Source organism: Pagrus major, chromosome 2, assembly GCF_040436345.1.
Source record: "Pagrus major chromosome 2, Pma_NU_1.0".
NCBI lineage: Eukaryota > Metazoa > Chordata > Actinopteri > Spariformes > Sparidae > Pagrus > Pagrus major.
This window is the reverse complement of record NC_133216.1, coordinates 7,017,576-7,041,601: the sequence shown is the minus strand read 5'-3', so window position 1 is coordinate 7,041,601 and position 24,026 is coordinate 7,017,576. Positions and strand designations below refer to the sequence as shown.

The 24,026-nt window shown below is 40.1% G+C and overlaps 1 protein-coding gene across 1 annotated transcript in view; it reads left to right on the top strand.

Annotated features, from left to right (window-relative positions):
* The window catches only part of gbe1b (glucan (1,4-alpha-), branching enzyme 1b), an 88,519-nt gene that overhangs the window by 51,840 nt on the left and 12,653 nt on the right, over positions 1-24,026 (top strand). Inside the window, exons 13-14 of the mRNA XM_073489494.1 lie at positions 7,006-7,190; positions 14,625-14,755. Coding sequence (XP_073345595.1) covers positions 7,006-7,190; positions 14,625-14,755 — 316 coding nt within the window. The remainder of the gene's footprint in view (positions 1-7,005; positions 7,191-14,624; positions 14,756-24,026) is intronic.

Genomic DNA, 24,026 nt, shown 5'->3' with positions numbered 1-24,026 from the left:
AAAAACATGATCTACTGTTTCCTTTTGGTTCTAGTCTATATAGAGGTCACGCTGACTTATTACAAATAAACCAAGAGTTGTAAACAGAAAGTCACATGGATTTACAGGTAGCTCATTTTTAAGTTTTAGTTTTGGTGACCTATTCTACCTTGTCAGTGCTACACGGGCCCGCAGGGAAAATCAAAACAAAATTTATTTCGGTGGACAACAGCAAGTGACGCTGTGCTCACCGACGCTTGAAGTCTGTACAGATTTTCCCTGGTGGTCACAAAACGCTCACACAAAGAGAAATAGCAGGTCATGAGCAGCAGTTCAGATTGTAACATGACTTCATGTGTCACAAATAATAACGGGGGTGAGGGGTGGAAACAGCCGACAGAAATGAGCTGCCTGGTATTGCAGTGTGATTGGGGGAAATTGCTTCCGTAATCGGCAGACAAATTATGCAAAATTGTTTCGTTTAGAATTTGAATTCATGTAACTGTCACATATCCATGATCACTAAGGCTACAGACACAGAGCAGTTGAAACATACTTTTTCAGCTGGTCTCAGTGCAATGGTTTGATCAGTGTTCTCAACAGGCACAGGCATCAGAGTTCGTTTAAAGCACAGCAAAACGGTCCGTTGTAGTGCAGAGATGTGGATGTCCCCACACTGGCCTGCAGGGGTATAATGTGTCATAGACGGTTTTGATCCCAGTGAGCACATTTTATCTGACGAGCACATCTTCAAATAGGGAGCAGAATCTAATCAGGGAAATCACCTGGTGCACTCTTTGGTTGGGAAAACGGAGCTCCCAGAAGCCAAAAAAACGAATTAAATGCTGATCGCATACAGCCTTGACTTTATACAAATTTTATGTGTTCTGTTCAGTAAAGGAGAAATTGAAGTACTTCTCCATTTTGCACCAAAAAGTGATCCAAGATGTGGGCTGACAGATGTCACTCAAACTCCAGCTCTGGAGAACTGCTGCTAATTAAACTTCAAGAGGACGCAAACAGATTTTCCAGTTTGTTTTAAGAGATTTTCACAGAGAGAGTATTTTCTCACTATCCACAATTTGTTGATTTTTTTGCAGCTGTGAGTATCTCCACCAACCCTTTTGTGCACTGCAACAGAGTCCATGAACAGCATGCTCACAAATCACCAGATTTAGTATTCCAATACCAATACACTGCGTCCTCTAAACCTGCTTTTATTTAGACTGTAGCCTGGAATCGGGCCACAGCTCTGGAAGGACTCATTACACATAGTTTGAATACCTGTGTAATGCATTTGTAGATGGCACCGTCATGGATCTGTTGTCAGTGGCATGTAAAGTACAACAACCACTTTGATGTCTTTTTTGTAGCCTCAACTGTGCATGACACACCGCTGCAATGATCCATTTCTCACTTCTTCTTCAACAGAAAATGTATCGTGCTGCTGTGGTTGCTCTTACTCCAACCACCTACACGTACTCCATGCAACACAGTGCAACACTGAGAGCCCATATCCCTAGGGCGTGTCTAAAGTCATTCTGGGAAATGTAGGAACTCAAAAGTAGTTGTTGGAGCCAGACTGAGGGTGGATACACCAAAATAGTAAATTATTCATTGAACATCACATATTGATGTCTGACAGTGAAAGTGAGTATCTGAATGTGGATTTTTTTCTCCTTGAGAATGAGCTCCCTGAGGTAATCATGGGGCTTATTCCTGAGGTGCTACTTAAAGGGAGGAGCCTCTAGCAGTGTTTGAGAGTATTCTTTGATGCCATTGCTCCCTCTTGACATGTCTTGATATCTTCTGAATTCTACCTGAATCCAGAGATTGTTATGCCGACTGTGACTGCCTTTGTAAAGTGAAAAAAAAAAAAAAAAAAGACATCATGTTTCTTTTATTGAAGAAAGGTTGTCAGATTGTAGCATGTCCTTGACATCTTTCATTCAGCACAATCCTATGTGTCATACTTGCGTTTTCAAGTGGGTTGAGAATAGACGGTGTACTGTACCATTTTCTTTGTAACTTCAGAGTGGAGCCCTCAAAACAGGTTCTGTAGGCTTCACTAGGAATTTCCAGCTTTCTTTGCACTAAAATGTACATTTTTGTGTTAAGCTAATCACAATGAGCTTATTCAACACTGTAGCATTGATCCTCATCAAATACATGTTGGTGGAGGTTAACTTAACTCCTTCTACCATCTAACAACTAGTTACGATGTCTTTTTTTTACATTTCATACAAGCGTCGCCCTTTAACTGCACTCACCTCATAAGCCTATAAAGAGAAGAGCAACCACCAACAATCTGTCCCTCCAAACCTGTTTATGCAGTAAAAACCAGACCTCACAGTATTCATTAAATTCTGATTGACTGTAGAGTGTTATTCAGTATATCATTCAGGAAGCGGTGCACCTGCACTCGCCAAAATATAGAGGGTCATATAGCACATACAGTCTATCAATGTTGTAAAAGTGTCAGGTAGTACGTCTCCAAACAAACCATTGCTGATTAAAGTCTAAGAATCAGTCAGAAATATTCACAGACAACGACATTTATTAAATTATTATTAACATTATGTTTACCCTCCTTTACCAACTTCCCCTCTTGCTCTCTGACTCTCTTCCAGAAGTTATAGCGACCAGCCACCGAATGAAATGCACTGTAAAATTACAGATTTTTCTGGATTTGAACATTGTAGGAAACATTTGGGATAATTCAAGTACACACCTCAACAAAAGAAGAAGCATTACATAATATGTCCGCAACTAGTGGAAGTGGTGAACTGTGCATCTGCAGCAGCTTGGTCAGTGGCCCTACGCCTCAAATGACGCTGTATGTACCCTTCTAGCGTTAATTCTGGAGGTGTCCCTCTTGGGTAGCTGTATAAAGAGCAGGAAAAGTCTGTGTCAAGACGAGTCTGAGGTGGTTGGATCAGTTGAACACAGGACTTTCACCCAGACACGGGTTCAAATTTAGTGTGACTTGTTTTTAACTTATGTTACACAGCTGTAAGTTGTTATATAAGTTATATAACTATGCCTATTTAAGTTATTATAAGCCAAATCATGATCTTTTCACCACATAACTTTGGTGCCTAAACATAAACAAACTGCAACTGTTCCACAACATTGACTGTCCATAACTATTACACTATTACATTACTAATAATATGTGAAATATTTGTCAGCAAGCTTTATTTTGAGGGCATATTTATTATTGTTTATTTAACTACAGAGGCCTGCAAGTGCAAAACTGTCACTAGAGGGGTAAGTCGACATCATAGTTTGAAGCTTAGGCCCACTAGTTGGGAGTGAGAACATGTTGCAGCTCGAGAACATGTTGGCTCTGCACAATAGCTGTTATCAGTTTTTTACACACCCTGTGTCCCTGCCAAGATCCAACCTTTGAGAGGCAAGCCCAGGCACCACTGGCCTGCAACAATATTCCCCAGTTCCTCGGGTTGTCGTCACGGTGCTGCCTGCACCTGAGTCATTTCCACTTACCCCAGTATTGTCTCAAAAGGTTGATTGTCATGCAGGAGCTAAGATGTAACAGTGCATTGTATTTACTCAATACAAGACTTTCAGGTCAGTCAACATAAGTAACCAAACGTTTCAATGTGTGTTTTCTTCAAAATATGTCGAACAGTGCAGTGTGTGGTTATTGAGCAGAGAGGGAGGATGATTTGTACAGTGGCATATGAGGTTCTGAAGACAGCATGTAGTTGAGTAGATTTACACATTAGACAGTCCCTCTAGTGGCAGCAGAGCACTCACAAGAACTTCATCATCTCTCTGCTTGAGGGCTATCATGTCTACCAGACACATCATCCGCCAGCCTTGTGGCCATGGCCGTGACACAGCCCACAGCTGCTGTAACAACCATGGTAAAATTGCTCATTTGCCTCGCTAAGGCGGACAAAAAAACAACTCATGGGAGACCTAACCTTTAAGAGATTCCTGCTATGAAGCCTTCACACACTCCTAGATTTCTTTAGGCACTGGGTTGATGGAAACTGACTTGGAGGTGCCCTCTAGAAAAGTGAGGGGGGCCACAAGGGTGAAGCTTACTGCAGCTGGTCTTAGACATGGACTTAAATGCACCGGGGAAGTCTCACCAACCTACTCATCTGACGAGCCAATATCCCAGTATGGGAAGGACGAGAAGGCATCGTCTTCAGTCCTGCCAAGAGGAGTTGTCTTCATCTGCTTTGGGAGAGCGCAGCAGCAAGGATCTGGGACGGCTCAGAGGGCGGCCTTGCATAACTGCTGCCACACTACAGCACAGCCGGCCTCGCTGTGATTGCACTGGAGCTTCATCCATAGTGAATGTGAGAAGCAATTATAGCACTGCTGTCTTCTTGTCATCTGATAAGAAAGCCATGTGGTCCATACATTCTGGCTGGTTGTTGAGCCAAGTCAATGACAGCATTCTCAGCGCTAAGGTGACACTGACAAGCAAACCTGGACAGGAGTGAAGAAAAGTAGTTGAGGACCAGCGTCATTGCTGCCCTTACACATGCTCCAATTAGGTTGGATAGACTGATTCTGATTGGCTGAGCAGCCAATTTAAGTCAGTCAAAACGTAGAGTGGTTATTTCTCGGAATGAAGGACGTCTGAAGCAGAACTACGGCTGATCTTATTCGATTAAAAGTGATCAGGATGATCGCACCAAATGGATCCACGGTCTTTCAAAGCATCACTTATATTCAAAGCACACAATACTGTATTTACCAGAAAATGTGCTATTTCAGCAACGTGGTATTCCTCCCTCAAAGAATGTATGTATAGCTTCCTTTCATTGCGCTTTGCGACCATCATATCTGAAAAATGAAAAGTCACATTAGCATAAAATCGAACGTGTCGATTCACATTCCAACAAGGATGAAACCCTAATGATTTGGGTGATCCTCTGACCTTCCCTCCAGCACATTAAGGGCAAACTTTTAATTGTCAATGTGTCTAAAAAAAAAATCAAATTTTTCGTGGAAGGATCTTATTTATTTTGCTGACCTCGTGACCTGCACAGACGCACCATCATTACAGCAAACCTGCTAATTTAAACAAGTGCATCTCATGGCCTGTTACTAACACAGTCGCAAAAATTGTTAAAAAAAAACAAAAAAAACCCTCTTAATAATTAATTCTCCCTAGACTTCAGTTGAATAACCAAATCGCAACCTCATATCTTGATAAACTCCGATACGACATTATTAATTTATTAGGAAAAGCTGAAAGTTTGTTAGAGGGCACTGTGCTGATGTGTGGCCTCTGATCAGCTTTATAAATGCTGCATTGCTTTTTGAAAAAGTAGAAAGATTTTGCAGTAAGGGATACTTCTCTTTTTTTAACTGCAAAAAGTACGATCTCCTAACTTAAAGGGTAACGCCAGAGTACTACTGCATATGTGAAAAAAGTAGTATAAAGCGATTTGAAACTCCAGTCCAAGCTGCGTGTAGTAGATTAAATTGCCTCAGTGGCTAAGTTGCATTGTGGGTAATGAGTGGAGATACCCTTTAAACATTTTTGGGCACATGCAGTGTTTTAAAAAAATACATTTCATGAAAGCTGCATTAAGAATTCATATTTAAGAATACTAATTAAAATCTAGTGTTGTATGTTGAACTTTGACTAACTTTCTCTTTTTCATGAGGAGTAATTGAAGACACACTCACGCAGTGTACGATGTCTGACTTTTTTCCCCAAATCCCTAACTCAACACAGTCTCCATGAGACTATTTGCATGTGAAATATTAATACGGGAGTTTCAGATGCACAATGAACGTGTGGTGTACACATTCCTCTTGGTGGAGTGCGGGGGGGGGGGGGGGGGGGGGGGGGGTCTGTCTTTGACTGCTAGTGTTGCAAGTCTGAGGTGTAATTTTCTCCTTTACATTTCAAGTTCAGCTGTGTGGGAGGCTTGTTATTCATGCAGATGTCACAAGAAAAGGCTCTCTCTCTCCTTCTCCCTCTTTACCTCTCTCTTCCTCTCTCTCTGCATGTCTTTGCTGCCCTAATTCCGAGGCAAGTGCTGCAGTGGGCTTGTTCTGTTGGCAGTCGGTGCCTTATTGTTTGCTACTTCTTTAACACCTACATAATGTATTTCATTAGAATCTGCTGTCAGTCCCTGTCCGTTCCACTTCATCCATCACTCCGTGGTTCCTTTTTTTAAGGAGGTGGGGGGGCTCTTAACACCAAATAAACAACTAGCCTGTATTCTGTTGTCATGCATCTTCCTCTGTCTCTTGTCTGTGGGTTTCTTCCTCTGCCGGGAATTCAATTATCCTGGCTGTTGTTTTATGATGTTGTCCTGACATCCAATGACGGATTCATTATCTCATCTCCTGGCCTGACAGCATAGTAGCAGCAGGACTGCTGTTTTCCTGCACATGTGCTTATGCATTTAGCTTTACATCTGGACTGTGTAATCCTTTCTCCATCTGATCAGTCTGAGGCCAGTCTGGAGATTTTACACTAGCCCTTGTTGGCTTTCCCTCTCAATTAAAAGATGTCAACGAAAATGAGAAATCTTGAGTGAGCTGTATCATTACATCAGGTTGTGGTATTACATAAAAAAAGGAAGATATTACACTATTGGTAAATGTTATCATCAAGAGAAGAACATCATTTTTCCTCTCAAATGCAGGCAAATGTCATGACATTAGGTTTTATTAAATTTTCAGTCAGGTTAAGTGCACACTGTTTTCACTTGTGTTGGCTTTTTTCAAGGTTCCTGGGTGACAGGAAGGTTGGCACAATGTAGTTGGTGAAATGTTGGAAAATAAGTGTTGTGTGTCTGTTTTAGTTTGAAAAGCACTATCCTCTGCTGGGGTCACAAAGAGGTCGCAGACTGTCGCGGGCTCTGGTCCCTTTGATCTCTGTCATTTTCTGTCTTTTTAAAATTGCACAAAACCCAAGAAGAAGCTCATATAATGCTGCACGATAGAGTATGCTAATTCACAGATACTGTGTGCTTTCCCCTTCATTATGTACATTCTTTAATAACACTCTCTGTGTTGCAGGGAATGAGTTTGGCCATCCTGAGTGGCTGGATTTCCCCAGAGAGGGGAACAATCAGAGTTACCACTATGCCCGGCGGCAGTTTAACCTAGTGGATATGGATCACCTCCGCTACTGTCAGCTCTACGCCTTTGACCGGGACATGAACCGTACCGAAGACAAGTACGGCTGGCTGGCTGCCCCACCTGTAAGGACATCACACACTCACTGTACAGTCGGCTTTGTGTAGACTCTCTCAATGACAAAATCACATGAAAATATAATGTCGCTGCACCATGTTTCAGTCTCATATAGAACATTTTATAACTTTCCCAGGTAATTATTTGTACATTGTTTAGCTCGTATAAGATCTTTTTTCAAGAGTAAATGTATTCTCAAGCCGCCATCGTTACTCACCTTTTGAATTTTTACTGTTTCAACATTAGGGGGCAACCCAATCGACATATTAATGTTGGCAATGTACGTTTCTGCACATTCTGGTTTGGTCAAGTTTAGGCACCAAAACGACTTGGTTAAGGATAGGAAAACACCATGTTTCAGCTTAAATGGCAAGAACTTGTCCTGACATCTCATCAAAAATATACCATTAAGTCGCCACGAACACAGCTGGAACCAAAGGTCTCGTCAAATAAATGCAGTGTTGTTGCCACTACAATGGCTGACAAGTGTCCCGACATGTCCGTAAAAATATCCAGGGGTTTTCACGCTTACAGATGTTGAAACATGTCTTGAACAGTGGTCTCTTGCTTGGCAGCTGTCTCGCCCAGCTGAAGGTTGAATGTAATATGACCTGTATTGTAGAGTTATTAATATGATACGTATGACGTGCAAATTTGAACATAACACGGTAAAATGGTAAGATGTGATTCTGGTGACTGGGCTGTGGAAGTCCTTTAGTTCTTAGGCAGGTGGAGATGAATACACCATAACCATAGCACATTTTTTAAATGTCCTGTTTCTGTGGCTGCCGTCAAGGTGAACAGTAAAAATCATATTTGACTCTCATGCAGCTTTTCTCTTTGCCTGCATTTGAAGCCTATGGGAGAAAAAAATATGTTTTTCTCTGGAGGGGCTGGTAGCAAAGTAATGGGATAATGCAAATGGAGAGTGTGGCTAAATTGACAGGGATTAGAAGTGAGTCTCGGTAATTGATTGAAAAAATACCCTCCCTCACATCCTCTGGAATCAGTCGTCAGATTACAGTTACTTAACCTTGCTGCGTTACACTCTGACCTGCGTCTCTCTCCCCTTCTGACAGACACATGCAGCAGAGAGGGAAATGTACTGTATCAGAGAGTGTAATTAGTGACATGTCTGGTTCACAAGGACAATTTCTGTATATTAGTCTTCCAATCAAAAGCATATTCTGACTTACTGGAACCTCTTACACCCTTGACAACTGGATGAAATAGAGCTTTGGAGGTATTGCAAAGGGAAAGCAGAGCCTGGCTGCTTTCAGAGCTCCCTTTTGGGGGGATGGGAGGAAATGCTGATCCCAGAGGATGCTACTGGCAGGGAAGACGCATACATTTGGCACCAGCACTGACCCGCTACACACTGGGTGCTGTTTCTCTGGTAGATGACAGCTCTACAATGTATACTCAAGACATCATGATTGTGTTGTTTCTTTGATTTGTTACATCAAATCGTGTTTAAAAGGATTCTGTCAGATTATGCAGTGGCAGTTTGGTATTTGTCGTTTCCTTGAAGTTACTTTTATATATAAAGCTCAAGGCGGCTTGCATGTGTAGAGAATAATTTCTGAATATTGGGCCTTTTTACCTCAGATAGCAAGCGTTTACTCTGTTGAAGTGTTCTTGTCCATTTAAAAGAAATCAGGGCAGTGGATACATGATAAGGAAGGACGGAGAGGATGTGCATGTGTGTAGTTTTTTGTGTCCTTTCAGTGTAATGTTGAAATACCAGATTTTTTTCTTCTTCTTTTTCAAACATCAGAACGAGTTATTTTGTAATTTCAAGCTGCCAAGTAGTTCTGTGATAATAAAAAGGTTTTGACAGATTGTTGTCAGAATTTCAAGGGAACATTTTTATTTGGATAATAATGATTAGACAGACGAACAAAATGATCCTGAAATAAAAATAAAATTTCTCAATGCAACAAAGTTGTTGCCTTGAAATAAAAAAGAAATGCTATTATCACAAGGACACAAAACTTAACAGGTCTTATCGAGGCCCCTGGACACTGTGCAGCTGTTGTGAGAAACGAGGTGAATCAATGAATCTGACTTTAGATTTGATGACCAAAGACAGTCGGCTTTAAAGTTCTGACAGGTCCCAACTCTCCCAATGTTACTGCTGCTGCACTGTACGTCTACAAACAAACCAATCAGAATATGACACAGTATGTACTGCCAACTAGGGTTCGACCGACATGTTTTCTTTGGGGCCGAAACTGATTATTCGTAATGAAGGAGAATAATTGCCAATATTTGGTACCGATATACATTTTCAGTAAAAATAAAAATCTTGGTGTCATAAATTTAAACAAACAGTGATGGAAAGTAACTAACTACAAGTTACTTAATCTGTTAAGAGCCCAGTTGCGCTTTTTTTTGAGCACCTATGGTAACATATAAGTGAAATATATAGTTTTGCTACCTGAGAAATTTTAAATGGCACAGACGGTGCCAAATTCTACAGAGTACTCTGTACTAAAACCTCTCTAATTTTGTTCTGATTCACTTTATTAGCATAAAAATTGGCAGATGTAGGGTTCAGATGTGTTGCTACGGTTTGCTAGAGATCTGGAGCTGCAGCTGCATCAGTGATATTCATTCTAAAATTGTAATAAAAAAAACACCTGAACAAACATTTCAAGTGTTCCCTTTATTAAGATACCTTGATTATTTGAATAATAACCTTGTAGTTGCAGAGATACACTCTGCAAAACAGGTTAAGTGCTATACTTACATGAAATTTTGAAGGACTTCTTGAGTATTTCCACTTTGTGCTACTTTCCACTTCCGGTCCACTACATTTATTTGATAACTTTAGCTACTTGTAAGTTTTCAGACTCAGATTACTCAGTGTTGATAGGGTTTTACTGTCCTTTGGCTGCTGTGACACAGAAATGTCCCCGTTTGCGGGAAAAATAAAGGAATTCTGATTCTGATTTTGCATGTGTCATGTAACCAATCAGGTACTGTTGTGGGCGGGACATTGAGTGAGACTACAGAGTGGTGACAACAGGGAGAGAGAGAATGGTGCATGAGAGCTAAAGTAGAGAGTTTTTTAATTAATTCATATCATCAGCAACCAGAATCAAAAAACAAAGAGACTCATGATCAGAGAAATGCTGAATATCAGCCCCAATAATCAGCCAGGCAGATAATCAGTCTGTCACTACTGGCGACATTTTAAGTACACATAGACACATACACATTATTGTACATATACACAATACTTCACAACTGTGTATAAAGCATTGCAACTGGTTTCCACACAAGGTGCTGAGGGGCGTTAGGAGGCGGAGCTGCGTTCACTATCAAGAGGAATCGCATATTAACCAAGTGCAGAGCATCTGTATCTATAGCGGAGGCTGTTTTTTTAATGATGTAAAAACCAGGGCTGTTAAGCGATTAAAAAAAATAATCTAATTAATTACATGCTCTGTGATTAAGTAGTCTAAATTAATTGCATTTATGATCTGTCACAGTTAGTCTGCATTTGAACGCCTCATTCGAGGGCGGGTCGTCGAGACTCGTTGCTCATGGTAGCATCAGGGGCTGTGTTAGGTCTGATCTCAGGTCTTTATGCTAAGTGCTCTGCGTTAAGGTCTTATTTCAGGCTTGAAGTACTCTGATGGTACGAAAATTCCCCACTGCAGGAACTGCACAGAACAGTGCACTGGGCAATGTTTTGTCATCAGCTTCCAACGTGTTTACAGAGCTACAGAGCTGTAGACAGTAGCTACATTTCTGACGGTGTGTGACATAAGATAGCTTTTATCTGATGGTGTCTGCCAGCTTTTAGTTTAATCTAAGTCTCGGTGGGTTCAAGTTAGAATCAAGGCAAATTAAGGTCTACTCCAAGACCATTTAAAATGTCTGTCCTTAAAGTGTTAAAGTGCTTTCAATGACAGATGTTAACTCTTGTATCTTTTCCAAACACGTCATTTAGTCCAAGTCTCAAAAACTAATAAAAAATATGTTATTGGCAGATTTATCTAACCTGTTCAAGAGGTATGACAATACATTGAATTTGAATTATATTTACTGATATTCAAAGAAATAAATGTATTCAAACAAAAACCTAATAACTGTGTAAAAGCTGATTGTGAGATTGATGATGGGGTCTGCACTAACCAAGCACATTCCCTTACATCAGGAGAACATGATTTCCTGGCTGGGGTACCTCTGTGTCACCACATTGCTCCTTAAAATGGTATGTAGTGACATATTTAACAAAAAAAATCCAGCTTCGATTTGGCCATATTGCGATTTTGATAATATTTGGATTAATGTTCAGCCCTATATACCACAGACAGACATCTTCCTGGTCCACAGTGGTCTGAAGACCAGAGTGAAGTCATAGATAATAAATCAGTTCCAGGGGAGTTTGTGTAGCTGACCCTGCTCCCAGGTCTCAGACAGTGTCCTCGAAAGCCGCTGAGACAAAAATGTCTTTTTCAGATTGATACGATTTTACAAGAAGACTTTGTAGAACATCACTCACAGATAATGCCAATAACTGCTCCCAGATTCTGCTGTAATAGCCAGATGAGTCTGAATCCTCTGGGCAGCTTATCAATGACATCGCCAAGGTAATCTTGCTTAGTGGGAATATTCTGTGGCTTGGTTCAATATTTCAGTGCGGTGGGAGGATCCAAGCGCATTTTGTAGTTAAAATGAGAGGCAGGAGAGGATCTGTCGGCAGCGCTCCCTGTTGTCCCAGGTGTAAGTGAACTAAGCGGAAATGGAAACATGCAGGGACGTTGCTTGAAAGTGTGGTTTGTGCCCGCCTCTTTGAAGATGTGCAGCTGTGAGCTTCAAAAGACCAAACTCTGGACCTGAACTGAAGCTGTGAGTGCAGAGATAGCATCACTTGCACGCCCCTCTGTGATGATATTGTAAATAAAGCAGTAGACACTAGAAAACACGCTATGGCATCCAGAGTACTCTTGAGTTCTACTTATACCAGCATTACTTTACTTGGATAATTACAGTTACCCATAAGGAGGCATGGGACAATATGAAAATCTCATGTCAAAATAATTATCCTGATAATCATTAAAATATGCTTAAAACCCTTAAAACAGTCCTGAACATACAATCACTTAAACTTACACTTTGTTCAGAAACAAATACTTTTATTGCATCACAGATAGGAAACAGTGATATAGTGATAAACATCTTAAATAAGGTAATCATAAATCAAAAGATCCCCCTGAAGATCCAAGGATGAATAAGTGGTGGTAACCTCATCTCCCGGTCGTTTTTTACTTTTGAATCCATAGTATTTCAGCACATCCGATATAACTTTATTTGTGGGAGATGTAGGGTAAGTCGAGCCTTCAGCCATGATGACAGGCTTCGGATTTTGGAATGACTGGAAAGATGTGGACTTCACCTTGTGGCAGTTCAAAATAAATCAGTAAATCAATATAGGACTGTACATCGTTGAAGTCACTCATGTGAGAATATTCAAGATTACCCCGATAATGGAATTTCACCATGATCAACTTATCCTGAGTGTCGTAATCGCAGTCCACCATAAAATCTTCCATCCTTCCATCCCTACCAGGAGGATACTTTTACTAGCTGGAAATATAACTTAAAGATTCCCTCCAGATGTGTTTTAAGATGGATATTAAACACTGTAGTTTGACTAAGAATGTGTTTCTGATATGTTTTTTCCACAAAAGAAGTTCTAATATCGTGTTAAAATCTTTCAAATTAATCTATGATTATGCAAATGTGTGTCATTTAAAAAATTCAGCTACTTCACAGGAGATGTCTCTTACTTCACTGTGAAGTCCAGAGTTTGTTTAGAGGAGGCTTCAGATTTTCACATCACACTTGTGGAAAATGAATATTGGACCAGGATTGGCTTCCAAACTATTTGTGATGTCACAAATCATGCTCATAGTCCCGCCTCTTAAAATCACATTTTCAAGGAGCACAGAGTTTCTGCTTTTCCGGTGAATGTGAAAATGGTGTCAAACTCTGCACATACATCATTCTGCACAGTCAGGCTCAAACATTCAACTGTAGGAACAAGAAGAAATAATGTATTTTTGAGTGGAGGGGGACTTCTCTAGCTTTCTTTGTAATAGTAAACGCTGTGTATGAATCCCAATGTTTTGATTTTTGTTAGCATTATAAGATAAACTTCCTGTTTTCTACTATTACAGTCACTGGATTTAAATTAACAGTTTGGTCACATACAATAGCATTCCCTCATCAAACCTCAGGGGAAAAGTCAAAATGTTATTTTTGACCTTGTATCCAGCTGTGGGTTACATCATCAAATGTATTTTCGATGTCTTCTGTCTCCCCGGAAACATAAAATGTTCGCTCAGGGGGCAAAACTAACGTTTAAATCCAATTTTTCCACAAACCGTGCTGGCTGCACTGCAGCCGACTTAACTTACCTTCCAGTGAAGAGAAGGAGCGGAGAGGAGGGTCGCAGTTTGTGGAAATATTGGATTTGAGCAGTGGTTTGACAAAAATATTTTCATTCAGAGCACTGAGGTCACAAATGGAGCTACTGTAGAGATTTACTCATGCTCTCAAGGCTAAGTTTCACCCACAAAACAGTTGTTTCAGGTCAGAACGATGCTGCAGGCTGTGACAGAAACAGCAACTTAACAAGCTCTTAGACCTAATGTCCAACTAGAAGAAGTTGTTTTTATATCAGGCGATCAGATGTTTGCATTTTACAGTTTACAATTTTAAAATCATAGTTAGATGATGAATTTTCCAACACGCTCTGAATAAATTCACAATAATGTTACGATAATCACCAAGTCTATTGGCCGCATTTACATTAATTTATTTATAAGTAAGAATACATTTGGTATATATGTGCTCGTTGGGGTCACAGCTGCAGGATATATTTGTTTTCCAGTGCTGAAGCAGTTACAGCCAGCCAGAGGGGCTTTCCATTACTCCAACTTTGTGGACGTCTCATGTAGAAATGGACTTGTTAAAAGACTCCAGACTGTCAGCTCATTCCTTAACCTCCATCCTCTCTGCCGGTCCAGTTGCAGGGGTGCTTATCTTCTCATTCAGCCGTGAATATGCTGCCCTGAAATTGGCTTGGGGAACAAGGCACTAAAAATAGGGGGTTGGGTGACATTGATAATCTCTGCTAATGACACGTTAACAGTAGCTCGCTCCACAGGAGAGTGGCGGCTTTATCATGTGCAGCTGTCTAAAGCTGACAGTGTGTGCATCGCACTACCCTGGGCCGCTGCTTTCTGCTGATGAGTGCTACCTGAAATTTGGTGTGGGAATGTTTCTCAGTCTATTTGGAAATGTGGAGTCCACTGATATAATGTGTCTCATTATAAGTCTCTAAATCCAAGATGAGAAAGGTAATGACTATTCATGAAGATATATTTTATTACCTTTTTTTTCTCCCTCTTTTTCCCCTCCAGGCCTTTGTCAGTGCCAAGCATGAAGGGGACAAGGTCATTGTGTTTGACAGGGCGAATGTGCTCTTTATCTTCAACTTCCACCCAACTAAGAGCTACCAGGGCTACAGGGTGGCTGTAGAAGTTCCAGGAAGGTATCCTTTTTGCTCTCATCTGTCATGTCACCGCTCGATTCCTGTAAGTCTTCAGACATGGGCTTTCTTCTGTCACGCCACAGTGGGCACCAACAGTGTCTCTCAGAGTAATGATGTCTTTGTTAGTTACTTCTTTTGTGCAACAACATGATTAATTTTAATTTTTAGCCTGACAAAATCACTAAATGATGATATTTTAACCAAGACGGGGAAGAAGGGAGACAGAAATATAAAAATTAGAATTGCATGACCCATGTGAACATTAACACTTTTAAAGCTCACAGAGAGAAAATGAACCGTTTTGGGAACACTTTGGACCAGATTGAGATAAAGTATGTGAACAACTTTTTAGTACAGACATTAATGGTCTCCAGTGGATAAATCTTATCATCTCTGCTTCTGTAACTTTCCATCTAGCACCGTCAACAAGTCCAAATTTCCACTTATCCAACACTTCATTACAGGATTCTCTAAAATGAATGACCACATTCCCATCAGATCAGCTGCATCCTAAGCCCCTTTCACACATGCAGTCCATCCCCGAAATGTTCAGGAACATTTCCTACATGAGTGAATGAGAGCAGGGACTGATGTTCAGGGAAATCTATACAGCCAATTTCCCATTTCAAGACCTGGTAACATTTTAGGGAAAATGCCAGTGTGGCTATGTTGTGAATGAAAGCAGCAACTTTGCAAGCATGTAAAAGGTTACCTCCATCAGACTAAAGGCACTTTGAGGCGCAGCAAGCACACCAATCACAAGACTCGACTGATGACTTACATGAATCTACAGCTTGTTCACAGCTCAGTCTGTCCAGTTCAGCATCCAATCTTTTGATCAGTGTTGGCATGGCCCCTCTGATACAATTGTTGGCCTCCCTGTTGTCTCACCCTCTTCCACCCCCAGTAAGTTGCATCTGCATTGTATGCTTCTCAGTAATGAGTACTGAATGCATAATATGCTTTTATATGATATGTAACATTACACAGTAGGTACTATTTATGTACAATAATTCAATAGGCTGCATATCCCGCAGCCAACTTTGACAGTCCGTCAAAGTCCGTACTGCACAGAGTTCCTTCAATCGGGGTCCCGTATTAATTGTGTGAAGATTTAATATCATCAAGCAACTTCACCTGTCATCCTAACTACTAATACATAACTGTTGATATGAGTTTGAAGGGTGAACATGTTAAAAAAAATGAGTTTACCAATACATTTGTTACTAAAGACACTGAAAATCACCTTTGAGAGGATCCATTCTCCTGGTCTGACCAGTGGATCAGGGATCTCAACATTGTGTCAGACTTGTTTAAAGTAAATTTGATTTGTCAAACCCCCACTTTTATTGGCAGTGTCCTCACCGAGGCTAAGACTTTTGTGATGTAATTTTAGCAGTCACTGTTGAGAGGAATATGAGTCAGTTGTTTATAGTGGTGTTGTTATGCTATTAGAGAGAAATAATAGCAGAGCCCAGTGATTCAGAAAGCGCTCTCTTTAGCAGCATTGGCTGTCTGTCTTCCCAGCAAGCAGCGCAGAGGAATTTAATGAGTCCCACAGTTGTGATTACAGCAGGCTTAATGATCAGGGATGTGAAGGGGGACAGAAAGCTGACAGATTTGTATTTATTATAATGGACATCACTCTCTTCTGGAGCCCAGTGAAGCTCATGCCAGCAGCTTCCCGGATGGATACGAAGCTGTGTTGCTTTTTCAGCTATGACTTAAATAATTTGATGGTGAGTCGAAACGCAGACAGAGTTTGTTAGTTTTGTCTGGACAGCAGCGGTTCAGATCAGTATCCATGAGCAGTTCTGTCTTAAATTATGATGATTGGATTGGTTGACAATGAGGCTGTGAAACAGCAGTTGTTCTTTGATTTCGACATTATTTCTTTTGTCTCATTTCGATGGATGTGCTAATGCATCTTTTGCATTAAAATGGTACAATATAACAAAGTTTTTAATACAGTATCATCCTTATAATGCCATTATATTAACAAGCAATATGTTTTATTGCATCGATTGAATTGCAGTTTGCCCTATTATGATTATTATTAAAGCCAATTATTATATTGTATATTGTTACATAAATGTTGAGGTCATAATATCACTTATGACAGTGAATATAGAACAATACAATAAGAACATTTCTAATCTCTATTGCAAGTGTTAATCAACAGCTTAAAAAGAAAACAGAACATGTCATTATACAGTATGTGAATAGTGAGACAAAACGATAATCAAGTTTATTTGATGATTAAAAAACCACACAAGTAACCCCTAATCTCCTGATATCATGCATTAATTGTAAGCTTGTTTGATGTGCAGTAATTGTACGTTCTGCCTCGTGTTTTCAGCTCTGCCTTGATGGGGTGAATCCTGGGCGCACCACTAATAGCCTTGCCGCAGTGTCTGTAACACCGTTTTTGAGGGTTTATTTTCATTTAGATGGAACCACATCTTTTCCTCCTGGTGCTTCTTTTGATGTTTAAGGAGAGGCCTCAGATACTGGGTGGGTTGAGAGAAAATGCAAATAAATGTGAGGGCAAAGCTCTGGCTGTCATTATACAGAGAAGCAGTAAACACATAAAGGCAAATGTGCTGTGTGTGTGAGGAAGGTAAATGCGTCGTGTGTACGAGGAGATGCAGATCCTCCGATGGGAATGTGTGCAGAGGATCCAATTAGGGGAGAAGACAGATGAAAGTGCCACTCAGAGGCAGAGGAGGTAAACAAGACAAGCTCAAAGAGTCCAAAAGTGCTTTTTCATTACACTCAGCTGTCATATACTTAAACTTTCTTCCACCTGTGTGAGGGTTAGCCATGTCACAGTGGAGCCCCACACCACCGCTGTATCTGGAAATAATAGCCGGCCATACAGCTCACCACAGAAAATGGATCCAATACAGGCTGTTATTTCCTTCGGCAATATGGCAAGTGCCGTATTATATCAGAGGGTGTCCCTCTCTAACAAAAAAACCATGAAGCTACTTTTTGATGCCCTCTGTTACATGCTGGATGGGTGTATGTTGGTCTCGATGGATCTTCAGGTGGATTCTTAGTTTGCTTCTTAAAATAAAACTGGTAACACTTTCTATGAAGGCCACATCTATAGTGCAGAGTAAGGACATTTGTTGTGTATTATAATACTGCATTTATAATTCTTTTTGACTACACACATAAACAAGACATAATGCTTTCTCATGCACTGTATCAACAGTCATAATATACAATAGATGGGACTTGATTTTTTTACATTCAAGTATCTTAGATGCCCTTGCTAGAGATTGATTGATTAGTCTGATAATATATTATGACTACCTATACACAGCTTGAATATCAACTGTAGTAAGGACTCTTAGTATGCTGTCATCACCCATGCAGTATACTATTATAACAAACTATGAGTCCTGAATACAGTTGGTTGTTGAGTTGTGTGTCTGTGTACAGTATAGAGGAGAACAGGTAGTCGTAAAGTGTTATTAGCCACATAAGTCAGTCCTCTATTTTATAAATAGTCAAGGGCATCCATGAGTCACATCTGTAATGGTTTCTAAATGATGATACAGCGCATCAGAAAGCATCGTGTTAGTTTCTTTAAGAAGGGACCTAAAACCTATTCCTACGAAACCAAAAACATAAGCAGGATGTTGACCAGATGCAGCACTTTGTGAAAATGCTTCAGTGTGTGAAAGTCATTATTTATACAAACTCTAAACTCTACAAACAAAAAAAATAGTTGTCAATGGAACCCTGAAATAAACTCAAAGTCGATGCTGTTCAGATATGTTACAGCTAAATCACCGCTGTGGTTTTAGTATCTGGGGTAAAATGTAAAAGTCTGCTGTCTTTACAAAGAATAAATAACAACTCAACTCAATATAGCCATCATCTTTCAATACTAGTCCTTAGTTGGCTGCACATTGACTGTTTGGCCTCTTTTTTAGACACGCTTTTCTTTTGCCTCTCTTTGTCCTCTTTTGAATGCGTTTTTCTTTCCTCTCCACGGGAAACAGGAGAGAAAGTGAAGCGAAGCACCTCTCCCAAAATGTTAGCCATTAAAATGCAGTCAACGTCAGCTTTTCGACAGGCACTCAAACCATCAGTGTTTTTTTTATTTTTTTCTTATTTTCCTCTGACTCGGGGTGGACACATTCTTCAGGCACTGGGCTTTATCTGGTTGGTTAGAGTATTTGAAATCCCAGTTGGATCCTGTCATGAAAGCTGTACCTGTCGGAGCAGATTGGTCTTTGATTTACACTGTGCCAATATTCAGTTGAGATTGTGTCAGGTCATCATTCTCCTTTTCTGTCTGAGCCGTTCCCTGAATGCCGTTTGGAATAATTCAACTGCAGGTGCCGTGACACTAACTAACCAGAATTTAGAGTAAAATACACACAGGCGTGCATAGCTGGCAGTAATTTACCCTGATATTATCTAAAATCTGCCACATGAGGTTTCTGAAAAAAAGAAAATATTCATCTAATTTTTCTTATTTTACCACAGTGTGCTGTAAGATACATCAAGATGGATTACATAAACAAAACTGCATTACTTCTCTCTGTGAGTTGTAAGTCTACCAGATATCATCCACAAGCATCCTCATCAATCCAGAGGCTTAATCTATGATTAGACATTTTGTTGTGCTCAAATGCTGTTGACAAATAGAGGAGCTGCTTTTATTTCAGGCATTCAAGGAAAAATCCAGTTTATTGTATCTTGAGTCTTATTTTTGTAGTTTGTAGAAGTTGAGTTCTCTCGATTATGTTAACATGATCATAACATAATATGCTCATTCTCAGGTTCATACTTTTATTCGAAAATGTTATCATGCTTTAATGTTCAAAAAACACATAATTTTTTTTTCTGCGTTTGTGCCTGTCCCTTTAAGCCCCCCCCCCCCCAAAAGCCCAGTCTGCTCTGATTGGTCAGCTCTCACAGGCCTGAGCAGGCACCACCTGCCATGTTTCCACACCAGTTCTACCAGTGTTCTTGCAACTATGGCCGTGCTGGAGACAGTGACTGTATAGTTGTGATATCACAAGCTTAGGGAAGTCCAGATGGTTTATTTAAAGGCACACTTTCTGAAGCATTTTGATACTTTCACGGTATTTATAAAGCACCTAAACCTGCTTTACGTCAGAAATATACATGGAAATCTTCTGTGAGACAATATGAGACCTTTAATCTAACAACTAGTCGCCATGGAGCAAAACAACACGAGCAGTCAGATGATCAGACAAACAAACTGACAGTTAAGCCAAATTATAATAGATAATAAAGGACACACTACCATGGACATGCTATATGATACATAGACTATAATCTGCAGTTCATCACAAACCAAACTTATAAACTAATTATTGACTTTAGGTCATAAATGGTGCCACAAAACCCCATATCTGTCAACAGTAATATCATATCAATCTCTGGCTAACACACAGTTGTTGGCCCCCACTTCTGTGACAGCCTCAGGTGGAACATCAGAACACAAACGAACTGTCAAAAAAGCTCAGCCAAGTCTCGTCTTTCTCCAACAGCTCAATAAATTCAGAGTAAGACAACAAATCATGCTCTGGAGTGATATGCAGTTAAAACATGTTTGCATCAGTGTGGGGCAAGGAAATAGTTCAAACAAATTACAGATTGAAACACTCTGTAACATTAGTTTAAGGCATTTTCTCACTCATACATGGACGTTTAATGTACAATATGTAATTTTCTCCACTAGGGCACTGTCAAAACAAAACATGATACTTTCTGATTGGAATTCAGAAAGTATTTAGATTTAAATGAATATGGTTATGACATGGACTTATTTCATCATGGACTGTTTCTAAGCTGCAATAATTGAAAGTGTCATCACAGCATCTAACAGCCTGGTTCACACCGTCAAACCTACGTTCTTAATTAGCCATCCAAAATCACTGGCACCCTGCCTTGCATCAATAAAACCCCTCTCACAACACTAATCACTAGAAAAGCAAGACAGGGACTGTTTGCACAAATTTACGGCGAGTGTGATAGGTGAAAGTTGATCCAAGAAGTCCCTCTGTAATTAATAATTTAGATAAAATATTTCATTAATTATTGCAATAAATGATTAATTTCCTTTTCCAGTTTCACGCCTGACAGTGGGTTCAGCAGTATATAGCAGTCGAGCCCTCTGGAACCATAATGATTTTTTTTCCTGTATAAATATATGTAAAGTTCATATGAATGATAATTTCAAAATAAAAGCATGCTCTTTTTTTAAGTATGACAAAGGATAATCTAGATGTCTTCAAATGTGTAACAATTAAACAGCAGTTGTTTAAGCAGTGCTTTAAGGTGTCATGCTCTTCATACAAAGTGATAGACCTCCATTTATTTTGATATTAATCGTCTACATGGGTCTCACTTTACATCAGTTTTATGAGATTTAGCTGCTGCTTGGCTAGACTGGTCTTTTTATTCCTCTGTGACAGAAACTGTTTCTACCATTTCTTCCACTCTGATGTAACTCGCACCAGCTGAGCAGAAGGCAGGGAAAAGTCTCCTCTGAAAAGGCAAGATACGGTATTTAGAAAGCTTACGAGGCCAAGCCACATTCTTCAGATGTGCACACACATCTCGCTCAGCTCTTGTTCACCCACGCCAGGGTGCTATTACTTTCATAAAGGCAGAAAAAAAACGACAAGCTGATGGAGCAACTAAGTGGTGGCTTGGTCTGCAATCATGGTCATGGCCAGATTGTTTTCAGGTCATCAATGGCTCTAATCACCAAGCTTTGGACTGCCTTCTTTTCTTTCACTTCATTGGGCAAAATTGATTGTGTTCTTAAATCTTCCCCTTCATTCGCAAAGGCTGTATTGATTACAATACTTTACAGCTGAACTGCAAGCGGTTGTTACGGCTGTCTGTAGCCACTAACAAAGACGTAATCGCTCAAACCTTCCAACTACCAATTTGCACTGGTGCTCGCTTCCTTGCAGAGAAGTTTGCCAGGGAACTCTGAATTACTGTAACTATGTCTCATTTCTAGCTGTGTCACAGACGTGCACGCATGCAATCCACAAGACTGGAAATGCTCAACAAGCAGTGTGAAGAAGCACTGTAGTAACACTAACACTCCAAATTCAGTGCACAAACATAGTCAATGCACTGTTGGAATCACTTAATGTTGAGGCTTTTGTTGTTTGTATAAGGAGGATTAACCTTTGAAATCACATACTGTATCTCCTCAGTTTCCCCGAAGCATTATAAGAGTATTTCCATATTCTCTGGAAACCGTCATAGCAGAACGAGTTTGCTCTGTCAATAAAACACCAGAGAGACTTGATAGAGCAGAGGAGGTGTGGAGGAGGGGGTCTTCCTCTCCAGCAGAAACAATGCACAGAGCAGCACTTCTTTTTAATCATCACTATCAAAGCAGACAAGCAAGCAGCAAAAGCACAATTTTCCCGGCTGTGGGGCAGAATGAGGCAGTGTTTAAGGATCACACTCCAACTCCAGAATATCGCCTATGGGGAGATAAGGTGATTATTCAGCCAGCCAATTAGGGGCCTGTTTGCATGTCTGCTCCTCTCTCCTGGTGTTTGTTGTAGCACTGCTCCTTACAGCTCCTGTCCCTGAGAGACAGGAGTAAATAATGCACCGCACAGATGTTTATAGGTATTTACACTATACATGGACATCAGGTACACGTGTAGGCTACCAAGCATTTCTGAAAGGCACGAGGGAGCCTGAACTTCGCCTGCAGAAAAGTTTTCAAATGGAAGTATATATTTATGTACATACTTGTCAAAGTGCACTTTCTTGCATTTTGAATCCGGCTTTTAAAACGTCTTAAGTATTTCCTCTGACATTAATAACGGCCTTGTAACTGATTCCGACATCCATCCGTTTTTTTCTTCTTTTTTGTCGAGCAACAAGATGGGGACCACGCTAATGTCAAAAGGAGGAGGAGTTTTTTGAAAGTCTCCCTGCGTAGTTTCCTTTACACAGTTTTGAAGCTCTATCCTAACAATTTAGATATCATGCTAATCATTAATCTCCATTTTCCCCAGCTGAAGGGCATAATTCATCATGTAATCGATTTGATCCTGCACTTTCGTTAAAAAGGTGAATATATGCTAAAGCCCTCACTGGAGCATATGGTATCATTTACATATTATATCTCATGCAGAGTCTCTCTGTCTCGGTTCCTCTTCAGGAACACACATATTCCATGAAACTGTGGTAATATTATTATGGAAGCTGCCATCCTTCAGCTCTTCTGTGTCTGAGCATTCTTGTTCAGAAACACAGCAGAGAGGTTGTGAAAAACACATGACACACACACACAGACACACACACATGCTACAGACACCTCGACTATACATGATCAAAGTTTTTTTTTGACTATTTAACTGTCTCAGTGCAGCGAAGAACCACCACCACACCGTCTTTCTTCATGATATGTTATATTGTTTTACAACTCTGAATTTTTTTTGAAACCTTTTTTTGACAATGAGCACCTGATAAAGACTCTTCAATGGCAAAGTAAAAACTATCTATTCATGTAGGGATGGGAATGCAGAATGGGAACCATTAAGAACCGGTCGCAAATTGTCCGATTCATTAAAAAAAAAAAATGTATGCCTTTGAACTTATCATTTCCTCCTATCCATGTCAGCATTTTCTTTAAGTTTTGCATTGCAAAACAATTACGTGAGGCTCATGTACTGTATCCACCCTGCTGGAACCTTTTACCTAGAAGGAGTCAAGGCAGAGAGGATGAAAATGTCTAAAGCATGGCGTCATTTTCCAATGAAAAATGACTCTAGTGCTCATTGTAATGTCTGTAAAATGAGAATGGAAACATCAGCAATATATTGAAATTCGACACAACATTACAATGCAACATGGGCTTAAAGTGACACTTAAGGCATGGTTGCCACTGCTTCCCAATCAAGTAGCATGTTTATTGCCAAGAATGATTTTTCTGTTCAAATAGCAGAAGTGTCATGTGGGCAGGCTTTGCAGATTTTCTCTTTGATGAAGAAAAAAAAACCTAAATGAAAACAAATACTGTCCAAATATTTTTCAGACTATGGCTACAGGTAGATTCCAGGTTACAGCCAGCTCAACTAAAGTTGATCCGGAATCAATAAGGGGATCAATAAATAAGCAGATAATTAAGCAGATAAGCAGAATTAAAAATGCCACTGGTATCAATAAAATCTTATCATTTCCCATCCCTCATCATGGGTACGGGCATTAAGCAGTATGTTTAGTGACGGAATGTAAC